The sequence below is a fragment of the Gigantopelta aegis genome, chromosome 14 (assembly GCF_016097555.1).
Source record: "Gigantopelta aegis isolate Gae_Host chromosome 14, Gae_host_genome, whole genome shotgun sequence".
In the NCBI taxonomy this organism is placed as follows: domain Eukaryota; kingdom Metazoa; phylum Mollusca; class Gastropoda; order Neomphalida; family Peltospiridae; genus Gigantopelta; species Gigantopelta aegis.
Window position 1 is genome coordinate 1095029 of NC_054712.1, and position 18744 is coordinate 1113772.

At 38.0% G+C, this 18744-nt stretch overlaps 1 protein-coding gene across 3 annotated transcripts in view; it reads left to right on the plus strand.

The window, feature by feature from the left end:
- LOC121389561 (carbonic anhydrase 1-like) overlaps positions 1–18744 on the plus strand; it is a 45118-nt gene that overhangs the window by 12152 nt on the left and 14222 nt on the right. The window contains exon 1 of one of the 3 annotated variants that reach the window (XM_041521234.1): positions 5912–6063. The exons of the other annotated variants lie outside the window; for them this stretch is intronic. Coding sequence (XP_041377168.1) covers positions 6036–6063 — 28 coding nt within the window. The 5' untranslated portion in view covers positions 5912–6035. Of the gene's footprint in view, positions 1–5911; positions 6064–18744 lie in introns of those variants that run through there. 3 annotated transcript variants of the gene reach the window in all.

Genomic DNA, 18744 nt, shown 5'->3' on the forward strand with positions numbered 1-18744 from the left:
CGGAAAACCGAAATGGCCACCTCAGGAACCAATCAAGTAGGTCGCGAATGTTAGGGAAACGTTAGCTGGCTGAACTAGGGGTCCGGTTTTCTGTGGTGGTATGCTAATTTATGTCTTCCTGTCCAGTTACAGGACGTACGCTGTGATTGTATGTACGCAATAAGCAAAACGAAACGACCGCTTTCTTGCAACAGACATGACATCTGTCTTTCCAAAGTGGCTTTTTCTTCTTCTGTTTTTACCTGTTATGTTTTGTTGTTTTGTTTTGTTTTGTTTTGTTTAACTATTTGTTTACTGTCAGGAGTGTAGATAGTTTCACGCCGGTGTTCGTAGCAAGTCGTATTTTAATGCCAAAATGACGTTGATGGAAATAAACTTAATGAAAAATGACATTTCCTAGTTCTTTAGTTACACAATAGGCAAACAATATTTCAGGGGCGTAGACATTTTCATGTTAGGCTTTATGCTAATTCTTTGAGATTAACTCCGTTGTTTTACAAACTGTGTCCCAAATCCAGGACATTTTACTCATAAATACATCATCGCATAATTATTGTTGTTTTAAGATATATTAATTAATTTAAATGTTTAATTTTTTTCTTTCATTCGTTCGTTCGTTTGTTCTTTATTCGTTCGTTCGGTCATTCATTAATTCATTCACTTGCTTGCTCATTCGTTTCCTTTATTCATTCCTTCATTCTTTCATTCGTTTATTCACTCGCTTTCTTATTCATTCGTTCGATCATTCGTTCATTGCTTCATTCATCCGTTTAACCACCAATAATTTCATCTGTGCATCCGAACGTTTGTCTACCATATATTTTATATTATATTATTTAGTTTTATTTTATCTTATTTTATCTAAAAATATTTATTTAAACACAACTAGATTAATAATGAATTTTGGATCACTACTTTAAAATATATTTATTTATTTTAACACTAAACTGTCTTACGGTATACATAACTAAAAAGGAAACGACGATACACAAAGTGTAACATCTACATCAGAATAATTAAGATGACCGTTGCTAGGTCGCAGTCGTTTGTAGGTCAGACGAAAATGTGTTCTACCTTAGATATTATTAATCATTAACCCTTACCAGGGGATCTTTAGATTACGTCCGTCTGATTACTGGAAATAAATAGTAATCAATTCAATGTTTTCTGATTTTGCCTTGTACATAATGGGGGTTATATTCCAAGAAACTGAGGAAGCACGCGGCCACACTCCGAATCTAGTAGAACATAATCTGCTTTCACCAGACAAACACGAGAGATGACGTGTGACGACAGAGTCACGTGATTGGACTTTAATTGGATGAATGAGTAAAAAAAATCAAATGAAATGAACACATGAAATATTACTGAACAAAAAAAGAAACTTCCGATTTGTACATATAGTATTTGTTGTGTTAAAGAATTAATTGTGTAATGAAATTATATAGGTAATATTAGCCATGAGCTGTATTATCAGGATTCATGAATTTTATCAATTATTTTTGCACTGTTAATCGTCGACAACGTGAAATTCAATTTGCACGTGCATGCATGGTTCGACATGTCCCGTATAGTATTCGGCCAATTTGTTTTACTTGTCTTACTGACATTGTTGTCAAGTGAACGAAAACGCTTCAAAATTTGTAAATAAATTAACGTTTTTTACATTTTAGCATTTTTAGTATGCCAAAAATACCAAATAATTTACGCGAACGGGCGATTGGCATGCTTGATGCTGGCATGTCGACAGAAGACGTTGTAAGACATGTTGGGAGTTCTAGTCGAGCGATACGAAATCTTCGCGTAAGATTTCGAACGACAGGAAGCACTAACGACTTGCCACGTCGTGGACGTCCGCGTGTTACAACGCGTGGTCAAGACCGCTATATCATGAACACGCATTTGCGCAATCGATTCCAAACTGCCACTGCTACTGCTGCTAACACACCTGGGCTTCATAATAACCGAATCAGTGGGCAAACTGTTCGTAATCGTCTGCGGGAGAACGGTTTACATGCACGACGTCCTTACGTCGGATGCGTTTTAACGCAACGTCATCGTCTAAATCGTCTTAATTGGGCACGTGCACACACTCGTTGGATACGGCGACGCTGGAATACCGTTCTTTTTTCGGATGAATCCAGATTTTCTTTACAACGTGGTGATGGCAGGGTGCGCGTCTACCGTAGAAGAAATGAACGCTATGCTGACTGTTGTGTTCTTGAACGAGATCGTTTCGGGGGTGGGGGTTGTGTCATGGTCTGGGCAGCCATTGTCCATGGTTATCGTTCATCACTAGTCGTCATTGATGGCAATTTAAATGCTCAACGTTACCGCGGTGACATTCTCGCCCATCACGTCATTCCTCTATTCTATAACAACGCCAACATCTCGATTTTTTCAGCATGATAATGCCACCTCTCATACAGCTAGAGACATTGTAAATTTTCTTAGGATAAATAACATTGATTTCATTGATGACTGGCTCGCTAAAAGTCCTGATCTCAACCCCATCGAGCATGTCTGGGATAGTCTGGACAGAGGATTGAGGCTTCGTCCCAACCCACCCGCTGACGTCAACGAACTTCATCAAGCGCTCATTCAGGAATGGAACAATATTCCACAGGCAGACACGTTAGTCAATTCTATGCGCCTGCGATGCACTGCAGTGGTCAATTCAAGAGGTGGCCATATCCGTTATTAAGTGGGTGGGTTTTTTTTTAACCCCTACCACACTTGGTCAACATTTCTCCCAGTTTCTGTTAACCTATGACCATGATTTTTGCACCAAACGATGCATCATGGAACACTCATTAAACGCATATATAACAATTATTCCCCCGGTTTGTTTTCATCAAGTTATGTTCAAGCAAAGTTAGCGGAAGTTTCTTATTTTGTTCAGTATATATACTTCCCACAAAAATCCACCACCAACAACAACAACAAAAAAATCCCCAGCAGCGTTAAGGTTGCTTGTTTGTTTGTTTGTTGTTGCTGTTGGTAGTAGTGTGTGGTGTTTCTGATTGGTTGGGTTGTTACTCTTTTGTATGTGTGTTTGTCTGTTGTTGTTTTATTATTATTATTTTTTTAATAATTAAAAAAAGGTGGGGGGTTTTCTCAAGGGATTCTCCATTCAAAATCATCTTTCCAATTTTATGTCGACATATTATATCAAACATACATAACTCACCTCACGACTGATACACAAATACCGTGGTATGTGTTGCCCAGTCTGTAAGGAAGTTTATATAAAATAGTCGTAGCCGCTTTATCAGTACGAGAAAGCTATGTTGTGACGAGAAAGCTATGTTGTGGTGAGAAAGCTATGTTGTGACGAGAAAGCTATGTTGTGGTGAGAAAGCTATGTTGTGACGAGAAAGCTATGTTGTGGTGAGGAAAAAGCTATGTTGTGACAAGAAAGCTATGTTGTGACGAGAAAGCTATGTTGTGGTGAGGAAAAAGCTATGTTGTGGTGAGGGAGAAGCTATGTTGTGGTGAGAAAGCTATGTTGTGACGAGAAAGCTATGTTGTGGTGAGGAAAAAGCTATGTTGTGGCGAGGAGAAAGCTATGTTGTGACGAGAAAGCTATGTTGTGGTGAGGAAAAAGCTATGTTGTGGTGAGGAGAAAGCTAGGTTGTGACGAGAAAGCTATGTTGTGGCGACGAAACTATGTTGTGACGAGAAAGCTATGTTGTGGTGAGAAAGCTATGCTGTGGTGAGAAAGCTATGTTGTGGGGAGAAAGCTATGCTGTGGTGAGAAAGCTATGTTGTGACGAGAAAGCTATGTTGTGGGGAGAAAGCTATGTTGTGGTGAGAAAGCTATGCTGTGGCGAGAAAGCTATGCTTTGACGAGAAAGCTATGCTGTGACGAGAAAACTATGTTGTGGTGAGAAAACTATGTTGTGGTGAGAAAGCTATGTTGTGACGAGAAAGCTATGTTGTGGTGAGGAGAAAGCTATGTCGTGGCGAGAAAGCTATGTGGCGAGAAAGCTATGTTGTGGCGACGAAGCTATGTTGTGGCGAGAAAGCTATGCTGTGGCGACGAAGCTATGGTGTGGCGAGAAAGCTATGTTGTGGCGAGAAAGCTATGTTGTGGTGAGGAAAAAGCTATGTTGTGGCGAGGAGAAAGCTATGTTATGACGAGAAAGCTATGTTGTGGTGAGGAAAAAGCTATGTTGTGGTGAGGAGAAAGCTATGTTGTGACGAGAAAGCTATGTTGTGGCGACGAAGCTATGTTGTGGCGAGAAAGCTATGTTGTGGTGAGAAAGCTATGTAAATGGCGACGAAGCTATGTTGTGACGAGAAAGCTATGTTGTGGTGAGAAAGCTATGCTGTGGCGAAGAAGCTCAGCTGTGGTGAGAAAGCTATGTTGTGACGAGAAAGCTATGTTGTGGGGAGAAAGCTATGCTGTGGCGAGAAAGCTATGCTGTGGGGAGAAAGCTATGCTGTGGCGAGAAAGCTATGCTGTGACGAGAAAACTATGTTGTGGCGAGAAAGCTATGTTGTGGTGAGAAAGCTATGTTATGACGAGAAAGCTATGTTGTGGTGAGGAGAAAGCTATGTCGTGGCGAGAAAGCTATGTGGCGAGAAAGTTATGTTGTGGCGACGAAGCTATGTTGTAGCGAAAAAGCTATGGTGTGGCGACGAAGCTATGGTGTGGCGAGAAAGCTATGGTGTGGCGAGAAAGCTATGCTGTGGTGAGAACGGATTTTTTTATTTTATTTAACGACGCACTCAACACATTTTATTTACGGTTATATGGCGAAGAATTCGTGTAACAAGTTTCAAGAATTTGACATCCAGTAGCAGATGATTGGTTAATCAAAGAGCTCTAGTGGTGTCGTTAAACAAAACAAACATTAATTTTATTCTGTTAAACGAAGCACTGTTTTATATATAGTGTCGAGTATAACATTGGAGTCCACACAGATGAGAGAGGAACCCACTACCGTTAATCTATGGGCTACTCTTTTCGATTAGCAGCACGGGATCTTTTATAGTGAAAATGTTTGATTTAACGACGCACTCAACACATTTTTACTGTTATATGGCGTCAGACATGTGGTTAAGGACCACACAGATATTGAGAGAGGAAACCCGCTGTCGCCACTTCATGGGCTACTCTTTTCCATTAGCAGCAAAGGATATTTTATATGCACCATCCTACAGACATGCCTTTGTTACACCAGTTGTGGAACACTGACTGAAACGAGAAATAACCCAATGGGTCCACCGACGGGGATCGATCCAAGACCGACAGTGCATCAAGCGAACGCTTTACCACTGAGCTACGTCCCGCCCCTTGATCTTTTATAGACACCTTTCTATAGACACGATGGTACATACTACGGTTTTTGTATACCAGTTGTGGAACACTGGCTGGAACAGAATATAGCCCAAATAGGCCAACCAAAGGGAATTTAACACTAACTCGACTGCGCATCAGGCGAGTGTTCTACCACTGGGCTACTCCCGGAACCTGTACACGAATGCGAACGCAAACACTCACCAACGTTATGGTGCATTAAGAAAACATTTAATCGAACCGCTAGAATACAATGACTAATTAATTCATCATCGGCTATAATTGTATTGTGAATAAAAGCCAATGGCTTCATTAATCATTTCGCGGATCCTGGAATCTTTTCTGGTGGGGGGGGGGGGGGGGGGGGGTGTCTATATGTAACTACTTAAACAGAAGTCGTATGTTATATTAGCGGTGAATGCTCTTTAAAATAAGTTGAAAACTTTTTTTTTTTTTCACTGCGACCACTGAACTACCCCTCACAACCCCACCCTTAATCTGCGCCTGGTCTACTTACTAACCACTATTGCACCGAGTCCCAATAGTCGAGCACCATTCGGCGAAATGTTTTTAGTTTGTCCTTTGAATGTACCGGCTGTCACGTGACAGTATTACCGACTGGTGTGGTCTTATAACGAGTGACTCCGGAGCGCGATCGAACGTGACCGTCAGAACACCTGGAACCGAGCGACAGGTACTCACTCCGAGCTAGAGATACTCACAACGAGCCATGAGTTGGGGATACACGAACGAGAACGGCGAGTACACACGTTTGTTATATCACGCCTGGTCCTTTGTGTTTTTTATGTCCACTGTCACTTTGCTATTTTACTGGCCGCAAGGAAAAAGCTTGCGGCAAATGTCGTAATTCTTTTACTTTTTACTTTTTTGTTTGTTCTTTGCTTAATTTTAAATTAAGTTAGTTTATATATATATATATTTTGTGGCATTTATGAAATATATACGTGTTTTAAATGGTTTTTGTATTTCAGTTAATACAAATATGTAAGTAGTATTAAAGTTGAAATAGTATGTTATGTAATCTAGTCATGTTTCATCATAACATTGTCAAATATGCGCGTATGTATTATTAAAGTATATTCAAATTGAAATAGTATATATGTAAGCTAGTGATCACGTTTCATAACACAATTGTGAAATATGCGCGTATGTATTATTAAAGTATATTCAAATTGAAATAGTATATATGTAAGCTAGTGATCACGTTACATCATAAAATTGTGAAATATCCGCGTATGTATTATTAAAGTATATTCAAATTCAAATAGTATATATGTAAGCTAGTAGTCACGTTTCTTAATAAAATTGTGAAATATGCGCGTAAGTACTACTAAAGTAAATAAAAACTGAAATAGTATATATGTAAGCTAGTAGTCACGTTTCTTAATAAAATTGTAAAATATGCGCGTAAGTACTACTAAAGTGAATAAAAATTGAAATAGTATATATGTAAGCTAGTGGTCGCGTTTCATAACAAAACTGTCAAATGAACAAACGAGAGAATACAAAAGAAATGCGTGCTGAATAATGCAACCCCAGTTTATATTTCAATCCGAGACTTTTAGTTCAATCATAATAATTGTAATACAATGTGTGCAGTATCAGAAAAACATTGCTTCAGTCGGGTTTTGGAATTTTTATTTATTTTTAAGCAGGGACTTTTTAATTTACTATTCACTTTTCGACATTGGGTTTATCAACGCATTCAATAGCGCCATTTGAATGAGGTTCAGAATCTATTCATTTGAAGGGTGGCAGCAGGTGGGTAGAGGTGAAACCGTCTACGGATTTTTGCTCCGCTGGTAGACGTAGTTTACTAAACTAAACAAGAAAAACATATTTAAAATGTAGTACTTTACTATTCCGTTTTCAAAATAAAAGAAAGAAAAGAGAAAAAGTGGACAGCGTGTTTTAAGACTAGACAGGGAATGAAACGTCTCACCTATTATAAACACGTTTCGGTGCACTTTATGAACATCCACAGGTGCAACTATAAACCAAGTTTCATCGACCAAGCACTTATAGTTTGTGAGACGCTGATGTAGACGCGAAACTTTAATAATGTTAAACTTTAACGCAAAAGTTGACGCCTATCAACTTCGCGAAGGCAAGACAATAGAACGTGTTTCAAATTAAACAATTACAAGAAACAGCAAAGTATAGGTTTTGTTTGTGAAAAGACATCTTAATATATGTATAAATACCACTTCTAAATACTAATACTACGAAATCAAAACAATACCTCAATTAAAAGCTTGAAGTGAACTGAATTCTCTATCTTCCATATAATTCTGAATTGGCTATAAAAATGTGGTTTAGAATGGCACTTATTAGTAGTAATTAATTGTCTTGATTCATAGTAATTACTTATAAATATAAAATAGATTTTTATACAATTCATGTTAATGAATTAAAACAATGGTAGATAATTGCATTGTTAAGCTTATATCCATATGTTATAAAATAAAACGGCGCGCAAATGTGGGGATGATGTTATCGGTGTTTGTATTTTATTTTATTTTATCACTATTATTGTTATTTTTATTTAGATTTGCTGATACGTGATTTTGCTATCGCAAATATTAATTTCATTGGTCAGGCAGTTGAATTATATAGAAAATTATTACACACGAATTACTAACACACTTCATCTCATTTCATTTCACTATATTTACAAAGTTAAAGTTTGTTTTGTTTAACGACAGCACTAGAGCACATTGATTTATTAATCATCGGCTATTGGGTTTACTGTTAAGGTACGTCCGTCCTGCGCACGACTTCTGACATCGTCAGTGGCTAGTTCCGGGATCAAGAACGACCATGATATTACGAAAGCACTTATTTCACAGACGTAGGCTTATTTTGACTTAGACATTTGCGGACAGTAAAACACAGTTTTTTTTCCACCTGGAATTGTAGGAGCGAGACGTAGCCCAGTGGTAAAACGCTCGCTTGATGCGTGGTCGGTCAGGGATCGATCCTCGTCGATGGGCCTATTGGGCAATTTCTCGTTCTATCCAGTGCACCACGACTGGTAAATTAAAGGCCGCGATATGCGCTATCTTGTCTGTAGTATGGTGCATATAAAAGATCCCTTGCTACAAATAGGAAACAAAATAGCAGGTTTTCTCTCTAAGAATGTGTCAGAATTATCAAATGTTTGACACCCAATAGCCGATGATTAATAAATCAATATGCTCTAGTGGTGTCGTTAAAAAAAACCTTTACTTAACTTTACCTGGAATTGTAGTATTTTCTTTATCTCAAAATTACCGTGTTGAATTAGAATACCAATAATACGCAAATTCCATTTCTCCGTCATCCGTGTAACTGTACGTATGCGTAATCCGCGTAACTGTACGTACGCGTAATCCGCGTAACTGTACGTACACGTAATCCGCGTAACTGTACGTATGTGTAATCCGCGTAACTGTACATATGTGTAATCCGCGTGACTGTACGTAACTGTACATATGTGTAATCCGCGTAACTGTACGTATGTGTAATCCGCGCAACTGTACCTATGTGTAATCCGTGTAAATGTACGTATGTGTAATCCGCGTAACTTTACGCATGTGTAATCCGCGTAACTGTACGTATGTGTAATCCGCGTAACTGTACCTATGTGTAATCCGCGTAACTGTACGTATGCGTAATCCGCGTAACTGTACGTATGCGTAATCCGCGTAACTGTACGTATGCGTAATCCGCGTAACTGTACATATGTGTAATCCGTCGTAGTTCCTTTCCATGCGAACAGGTTGGGAAGATTCCATGTGTGCGTCCAAGAGATAACTATGTTGTATTCGACCATTCGCGGACGTCTATTCTCGTTTTACCGTCACAAATCTGACGTAGTACTAATCTGCGTTGACTTCACCGGATGCCGATGTTTAGGTCGAAATACCATACATGTTCAGTGCGTGTTCTGTATTCAGACGCCTACAGTTGTTACAAACAAAGTGCAATGTAACATGCCGTGATTTTAAGGTATATTGGAACAGTTATGACAGCTTGGATCGATCTCCAGTATATATTATTATATGCAGAATTAAAGGGTCTATCCTGAGTTTGCAACAATTGCAACCATATTTCCAAATAATCATAGGCGTATGGGCTCCCATTTTTGTAGGAGATCAAGACTGGTTTTTGCCCGAATTAAATGAAAATACCCGAATCTGGATAACAACATTTATTCGTATTAGCAATACTACCAAACAACTATATAAGTTTACAAACATTAAGCTGAACTGGTTTCACTGCCATGGAAGTGCGCTTTTGTCAATTGTACAGAGAGACAGAAAGTTTTAAAAACATGATGTTCAGAAATGGGAAAATTTTATAAGTAAATGTTATAACGACATAATAATGGAAATACAAGGGTCAAAATTAGCTGAAATCATTTTACAGGAATTATCTCCGTCCTTTGTCTGAATGAGTAGATTTGTTCCGGAACGGAGGTGGGAGGTAATCCCATTCCTCCTCCCCCCCCCCCCCTCCCTTCCCTCCACGTCTCGTACGTTAACAGAAGTTCTTGTGCTTCGAAAACAACTCGCAAACAGATCTGTGTATTTCATGCAACCATGGTAACAGAGGTGATTATTTTAGAAGACACGCACTGTTGAATATTTCGTCTGCAGTGTTCATTATTGTTACAAACACACGTGTCTCTAGCTATACCGCGAGTCGGACAATTAATATCCATGTATATGTATCGCTAGCGCCTTTAGTGTTTATTTGTATGTTGTGTCCGCTTCAGTTGTTAAAGTTGTTGACAAACTATATGGCCACGCATTAATAATCTAATTTAAAATACATGCATACATACATACATACATACATACATACATACATGTCATATATATATATATATATATATATATATATATATATATATATATATAAGCTGTAAAGATCGATAAAAGCTGTCATAACCATTCTAGATTATATCAAAATCGCCGTGTGTTGCACTGCAAGTTGTCGGTAATAAATATGCGCGTATGAATGCAAAACACACACGTAATATGTGAACTATTTCGACTTGAGCAACTGCAGTCGTCAAAACGTAGCTTTTACTACTAAAGTGCATTAGATCTGAAACGGTACAGCTAGAGTCGACACGCGCAAATGGTCAAATTAATATTTAATTATCACTCTTCGTAATTCATCATAACTGTAAGAACGAATCTACTAAACTGCCAGGTGATACCATATATGTAGTAGCAAGGGATCTTTTATATATACGTTCCTACACACAGAACAGCACATGCCACTGCCTTTGAAATACCGGCCGTAGGGCCCTGGTTCGGACGAATAGATCGCGCTCCCCGTACACAGATTGTAATTACGTTAGTTGTGATACAAGTCAAACCGTGTTCCTGCATTGACGGTGTTGGTATTACATGACATGCGTTAAACACGTGCCAAACACAAATGAGTTGATTTTACTCTCAGTTCGCATTCATGAGATTCGGGGAATGTTCTACGGCTGACACGTTATACAAATATATACATATCACGTGCATTTATTGTGTAAACATCAACTAAAGTATAAGTTTATATACAACTTGTAAATAACATTTTACACGTTTGGGGTAACATGTAACCTACACATACAGAGCATGCCTGATACGCATCTATGTCTAGGATCGATCCCCGTCGGTGGCCCGTTGGGCTATTTCTCGTTTCAGCCAGTGCACCACGACTGGTATATCAAAGACCGTAGGAAAGTGCGTATAAAAGATATCTGGCTGCTAATGGAAAATGTAGTGGGTTTTCTCTGTAGACTGAACGTCAGAATCACCCAATGTTTGGAATCCCATAGCCAATAATTTATAAATCGTTAAACAATACAAAGTTAAACTGTAGCTGAATGTCACCAAACTGTGTGCTCTGTAGGTGTTGGGTTGTATGTCGCTGACCTATCATACACACAGGACAGGTTTAGATGATACTCAATGTAACGCTCCTGTAGGTGTTGAAAATCGTAACCCAATATGTCTGCGCATCTTAGCACTTTATAAAATATCGAATACAGTTACACATGTTAACCACAAACTTCACGTGAACTCTACGTCATTAGTATAACATTTCGTGAACGCGTACACGATCGATTACCACCACACTATGCCCTGTCGAGTCGATTTAACAACGTACACACATACACTGATCGTTTTAAGAGTTTATAAAGTTAAAGATTGTTTTGTTTAACAACACCGCTAAAGTGGAATGATTTATTAATCATCAGCTGTGTGATATATTTAATCATATGTCCGCCGCCATGTACCTGTAAATAAAAATAAAAATCGTATACCACCCAGGTTTTAAGAGTGTGTTTATTATAAATTAAGGAATCAAAATGACATATCTATTCCTTTCGCAAGAACTAATTTACTTAAAATGTCATTTTTATATTCAACAATAGACCTGTGGAATGCCTTGCCATTAGAAATTCGAAACAGTGAAGGAATTTCCTCTTTCAAAACAGCAGTAGCACCCCAGAGATGCAGGGTAATTTCATTATATTCATATGGCAATCGAAAGGAAAATATCTCCCACATTATATTAAGACATGGCTGCAGTACTTTAAATATCGACTTATATCGTTGTTGACTTATACTAGATCCCTCTTGTAATTGTGGATACCTCTCTGAAAACTGCTATCATTATTGCTTTGAATGTAATCTGTTTACCAAACAGAGAAAACTTATTTTAGATTCTTTGAAAACGTTCGCACCGATTAATCTGCAATTAGTATTGTATGGCAGTACTGCTGTAAATGATACTATTAATAAACAAATATTCTATCATGTACATACATATATTAAACAAACACAGCGCTTTGAATAATAATAATAATAATAACAATAATAACAACAAAAATAACAATAATAATAACAATAATAACAATAAAAACAATAATAATAATAATAATAATGTCTAATAAACTCTAAATCAGCTGTGTTGGAACCTGTCTGCTAAGAATATTTTATAAATTTGGTTGTCTGGAAAATAAATCACCTTCGTTTGCTATCCTTCTTCATTTTTCATTATTTATTTATTTATTTATTTATTTACGTATTTATTAGTTTGTTTGTTTATATTTTGTTCTGTGTTTTGTTTTTCTCTCATGTATATTCTTCTTTTTGAATATTTAATTTCTTGTATATTCTTGTAATAGTTGTAGTCGCCGTTATTGTCATATTTGCATTAGTGTATGCTATTAGGAGAGGGCCTCGTAAGTTGGATAACTTGTGCCCAATCCATTTGTACATTATATGCAATAAAATATGTTTCAATCAATCAATGAAAACGTGTTGTGCGTCATTAAGTGAAACATTTATTCTTTCGTTCCTTCTTCCGTGTTGTTATTGTAAGTAAATTTAGATAATCCGGCTGTGAGTTCGTAAAACAAGCAGTCTGTTATCTAGTGTTACGTGCGCCACCTTATTTCAATGTCTTAGCGTTGAGTTGTTAAATACCAAACTCTACTTTCTAAATACCAGCATACTGCAGTTTAGAAAACTGCATCTTTCGCGTGTGTACCCACCTTCGACAGTTTGCAGCAAGTTAGGTAATACCTGTACATCATATGACGTAACCTTTTTTTTTTTTTTTTTTTTTTTTTTAAAGAATTCGTCTGACATTTGTTATTCGTGATAAATCACCGGACGTAATTTCACAGAAAACTGTTTTTTTCCTTAATACATTTTCTGACGTATTTCACACACACACACACACACACACACACACACACACACAAAACATCCCCAAAACATTGTGAAAGAGATTGACTAACGTATGTTATTCGTCTGACGTAATTTACACAAATGCCTTTCGTAATAAATTGTCTGACGCATTCCACAGACAATGCTACTTGTAGCAAGCAGCGAGGTTCCTTGTATTAAAGATAATGTCCTGCGTCTGCAGTTATTGTGAGATGTTCCCAAGTAACAAAATCGTTGTGATGACGAAAATTATATGAAATTTATTTGTATCTGTTTTACAATCGGAGTTTAATGTCCGTATGTACGAAAACCTGTATAAATATTACAAGAAAAAATAGTACACGACCGAAAACACATTGGATATACAGACACTGATATTGCAAACAAGAAAACATGTCTATATGTTGCCAAAAACATTGTGTTAGTCTGAACCATCTCACAATGGCTAAAAACTCGAGATTCTCCCTTTAACGTCGCCCAAGAGGGGCGTCGCTGATAGCTGAATTGATTGCCCAGGATAACATGTTTGAGCCATAAATAAACACGTCATCATGTCTGGTGAAGGATAATTTCTTATCTGTAATCAGTCCGAACTTATTGGAAGATCCCACTAGGTGAAATGCACTTTTTTGCAGATACTAAATCGTTGTGATTAAATTCACTTGAAGTGCGTACAAACGTGACGCCGCTACCGACAACGTGTTACAGCGTGCCCCAAGTCGTCTTAATATCTTCATTAACTAGGGAATTGTCCAAGGATGAACGCATATTTTGAAGACCAAACTGATATTACATAATGTCTTCGACTGTGTAATTGTGACCACGGAATAAACGAGACATCATTAAGACATCTTCTAATGGTTTTCCAAGTCATTAAACAATCCGATATTCCTCGTGATCGGTATTTCGTAGAGTATATATCATAGTTTATATTTGCCTTTCAAAACTGTAATCTATTTAATGCCCACGTACTCGCGTTCGAGACTTGTTAGTTTCCATGGCTGCATTAGTCGTGTCTCGTTTCGTCCTGAAGCTATTTTTACAGAGCAAATAAAAAAATTTGTTTTGTTTAACGACACCACTGGAACACATTGATTAATTACTCATCGGCTATTGGATGACAAACATTTGGTAATTCTGACTCGTAGTCAACAGAGGAAACCCATTACATTGTTTTCTAATGCAGCAGGGGATCTTTTATATGCACCTTCCAACAGACAGGAAAGCACATACCAAGGCCTTTGTCCAGTTTTGGTGCAATGGGTGGAACGGGAAAAAACATTAGCTGAATGGATCCACTGAGGTTGTTCGATCTATAACAAACGTGTCTGAATTCTGTCAGTGGCACTTTAAAGCTATATTTATACAGATTATGGAAAGTCAGATTATGACAGATTGTACGGCTTTAATAACACTGACAATAAAACGAGCCCTGTCCGTATTAAACTCTACTCCAGTTAAATGGATCCACCGAGGTGGTTCGATCCTGCGACGCAAGCACCCCGAGCGAGCACTCGGACGACTGAACTAAATCCCGCTCCTGTTGGTAATGAACCGAGCCTGGTCCGTACTAAACCCTTCACCTGCCCTCAGGGGTTAGTTATGGACATAATACTCGAATAAGAGTATGTATCTTCAGGGTAGTTGCTATCATGCTATCAGTGTGATACTAAAATGAATGGTTACCCAACAGTACTAATATCGCCTTAATTACATAACTACCGTACGCACTTCAGGGAAGCTTAGAGCTGAGATCGTGTACCGAGGCCTAGCAACCGGAAATCACATCTTGTTCAACATATTCTATCTACATTGTCCAAGCCTAAGGTCCATCCTCAACAGGGGCCTATATATATATTGACACCTAACCGTGCAAGGTGAGCTGTCACTCGCGCTCGCCATCACTCACCTGAAACTTGTTCAAGAGGAGTAATTTTTACCTCAACTTCAAGTTTCACGGTTGTTTATTTGCCTTAAGTTTGACAACTCATCAGCATGTGAATTTATATGGTATTAATATGGAAGTATCTTAAATGGTTCCCCACAACCAAAATTGAGGCAGCAATTAATCAATCCCCTCCATTTAGTTTTTATCACGGTGATGCCTACATATTTCGTAGTGTCACGAAAGCAGCAGATATGACAGCTGGAAACTAAGATCACAATGGTTACCCTTCATGGTGAAGGGTATGCTCACCTTTCATGAAGCCTAATATCTCCACTGTTTTGACAGTGATCGGGGATTGCAAGTCAACAAAACTGTCTGTATATACACATATCCATTGAGCTCGGTGTTGTGTGTAATATGTAACCAGACGTCACGAAACTGGTTATCTCGGCTATTTATAGACTGCTGTATATACACATATCCATTGAGCTCGGTGTTGTGTGTAATATGTAACCAGACGTCACGAAACTGGTTATCTCGGCTATTTATAAACTGCTGTATATACACATATCCATTGAACTCGGTGTTGTGTGTAATATGTAACCAGACGTCACGAAACTGGTTATCTCGGCTATTTATAAACTGCTGTATATACACATATCCATTGAGCTCTCGGCTATTTATAGACTGCTGTATATTAATACCAAACTGTGGTAAAGCGCTTACTTGATGCACAGTATCGTTCTGGTGTCTCGTTCTAGCCAGTGCGCCACGACTGGTATATCAACAGCCGTGGCATATACTATACTGTCTGTGGGATGGTGCATATAAAATATAACTCGCTACTAATGGGACAATGTAGAGGGTTTCCTCTCTAAGACTATATGTGAAAATTACCACATTAGTTTCGAACCGAGTGTTTCACGTCACACATTCTAAACAACGGTGGCCGAGCGGTTAATCTCGCGGGCTGTCAAATGCCAAGCGAATCGGGGCAATGGGTTCGAATCCTGCCAGTTGACGCCTTATTTTATTAAATATAATTTATTTGTCAGGCCCCGGTTAATTAATGAATCATGTCAATAGGTTTGCCTAAAAACAACCATAACCAATCAATGTGTAATTTCAAAAGCGAAATGATTCGATCTAAACGCTAATTGTATACGTGCGGCTTACAGTAGCAACGTCGACTCATCAAATCTATAAAATCGTTTACTGCATGCGATTCTAACGAAAACAGATAATACAAAGCATAGCTACCGTTTTAACTAAGTCGTGTGATTATTTTGTTAACGACAATTTTTGTCAAATGACTCGAAGCAAGATATAAAACGTATATTGAAGGTTGCGTGACAGCAATTTTAGTTTTGTAAATTGTAGGCCAGTATGAAAATCGATTTATGGGTGAAAATTAAAACTAAACGCTGGACATCTAAATACGGCGTAATTACGACGTCAACTGAAGTACATATTTGATTGATCCTCAGGTTGTGTACACGCAACATCAATGAAACACCATTTTCTAATGAAGTAGAAACACAACCAAACTGAACTCTGATTGTCTGATTGTGACTTAATTAGCAGTGAAGCTGACTTTGAACAAAGGACAAATGATGTTTACAATGACACGTACATTTACCATCATTAATTCAAGTGCAAGTGGATCATTATAAAACAAACTCGTTTTTCAGATGTTCGTTAGATTTAGATTACGATGCATTTTTTTGGGTGTGTCATTAGTGTTTATGTGTTTTTTGTTTGTATGGGTTTTGTTTTTGGTTATTTTTAATTGTAAGTTACACGGAGAAGATCTTTGAAGCAAAAGTCACGAAACGAACTTAACGAGGAAATGAAATATTTACCCCCTCCCCCCAAAAAAAATACAACAACCCCCCCAACAACAAAAAAAAACACACACACACACACACACACAATAAAAAAAAACCCAGCAAACAGAAAAGAAACAACAAACAAAACCAGCAGCTGAGACGCCTAGTTTAAACGTATCCTTCGTTCTTATAATTCGGTTTTCTGACACCCAACAGACGATATATGTTTTGTGTCGGAGTGTCGTTGGACAAATGTTTATTTTAATTATACTTTAAACGGGATAGGACGAATATTGAAGACGTTACAGATGACCCTCTGTCGGGCATCAAAACATAAATAAATAAATAAAAGTTTGTTTTATTTAACGACGCCACTAGAACACATTGATTTTTAAATAAATAAATAAATAAATATACTAATAAGAAACACCCACCAAAACCCCTAAACAACTAAAGAGTGTGTGTATATATATGTGTGTGCGTGTGTGTGTGTGTCTGTGCGTGTGTGTGTGTGTGTGTGTGTTTGCGTGCGTGCGTTTGTTCATGTGTGTAAGCATGTACGCACACTCCTAAGGTACCACGACTGGAATATGGAAGGTATGTGATGTCCTGTTTATTGGAAAGTGCATATAAAACATCCCTTGCTGCTAATGCTAACATTAGCTGGATTCCCGTGAAGACAACACGTCGCAATTATCAAAGACTTGACATCCACAAACGATGATTAATTCATCTATCTCCTCTATTGGTGTTAAACTAAACACTTTTTAAAAAATTCTCAGGAATCGTAAAGACGATTGACGTCATCGTTTCGCGCATCATTGTTAGACATTTACAATATCATTTAACCCCAGTCATGTGTACAGTGAGTATTGCAGATGATTGCTTACTAACGATACCTTCGTGATGATTAAGTGAAAACTGTCAAAACGTTTCCCCGACAGCTTCCTCGTTTTGGCGGGAAAGTAGCGGAACTCGTCTGCATGTAGCCCCGTGACTCCAGGAAGCCATTATAGAAAAATGCGATCACACAGTAAACACAACGCAATAAACAACGTTATGGGTTGGTTTGGAATATTTGATGCATCCAGCTTCCGGCATGTTGAAGGTGCACCGGTTTAAAATGTGTGTACCGCTTTCGTCATAGACATAATTATATCCTAAAGGTGTAATGCGCAGAAACCTGCAAACCTCAAACCACACGCGACAGACACCAACAACATATCAATAAAGGTGTTCCGCCTACTGACCCTGCACGTTCTACTGTTAAAAGGTTAAAGTTTATTTTGTTCAGTGACTCCACTAGCATTGTAGCTCGTACAACATCGACCTGTTGATTATCAGCTATTGTATGCGAGGCATTTCATTATTATAACACGTATTCTTCAGGGGTGGTGGTAGTTGTGCTGGGTAGATAGCCTATGTTTGTTTGTTTTTGTTGTTTTGAGGTTTTTTGGGTGGTGGAGGTTGGGGTGGTTGTTGTTTGATTGATTGATTTGTTTGTTTGTTTGTTGTTGTTTTTATTATTACTGTGGTTGCTGTTGTTATCTTATTTGGAGGGGGTGGGTGACCCTCCTTCAAATTCTACACATTTAATACCCGAAACACATTTAAAGTCACACCGCAAAACCACCAAAGCCACTAAGAACAACGTTCATTACAATACAATGTACAACTAGTCGGCTTAACGATCTTTAGAGCATCGTTTTGACGAAAACCAAATTTGTTTGCTTCTAAGATTATACCTGACAGTTCGTGGGAGTTTAATTAGACGCGTCATGGAAATGAAACAAAACAGAAACGTCATAAATGTTGAAAGCCCAGACATCTTTCGTGGAGCAAGCACGTGCACGACTCTAGGCAGTGTACGGCAATCGACTATTTTACTTTGCATTGTTTTAAGCTGTTCCATGCAATTTAATTTCGATAATAATTGTAAAACTTTAAATACATTTTAATCACATGATGTGAATG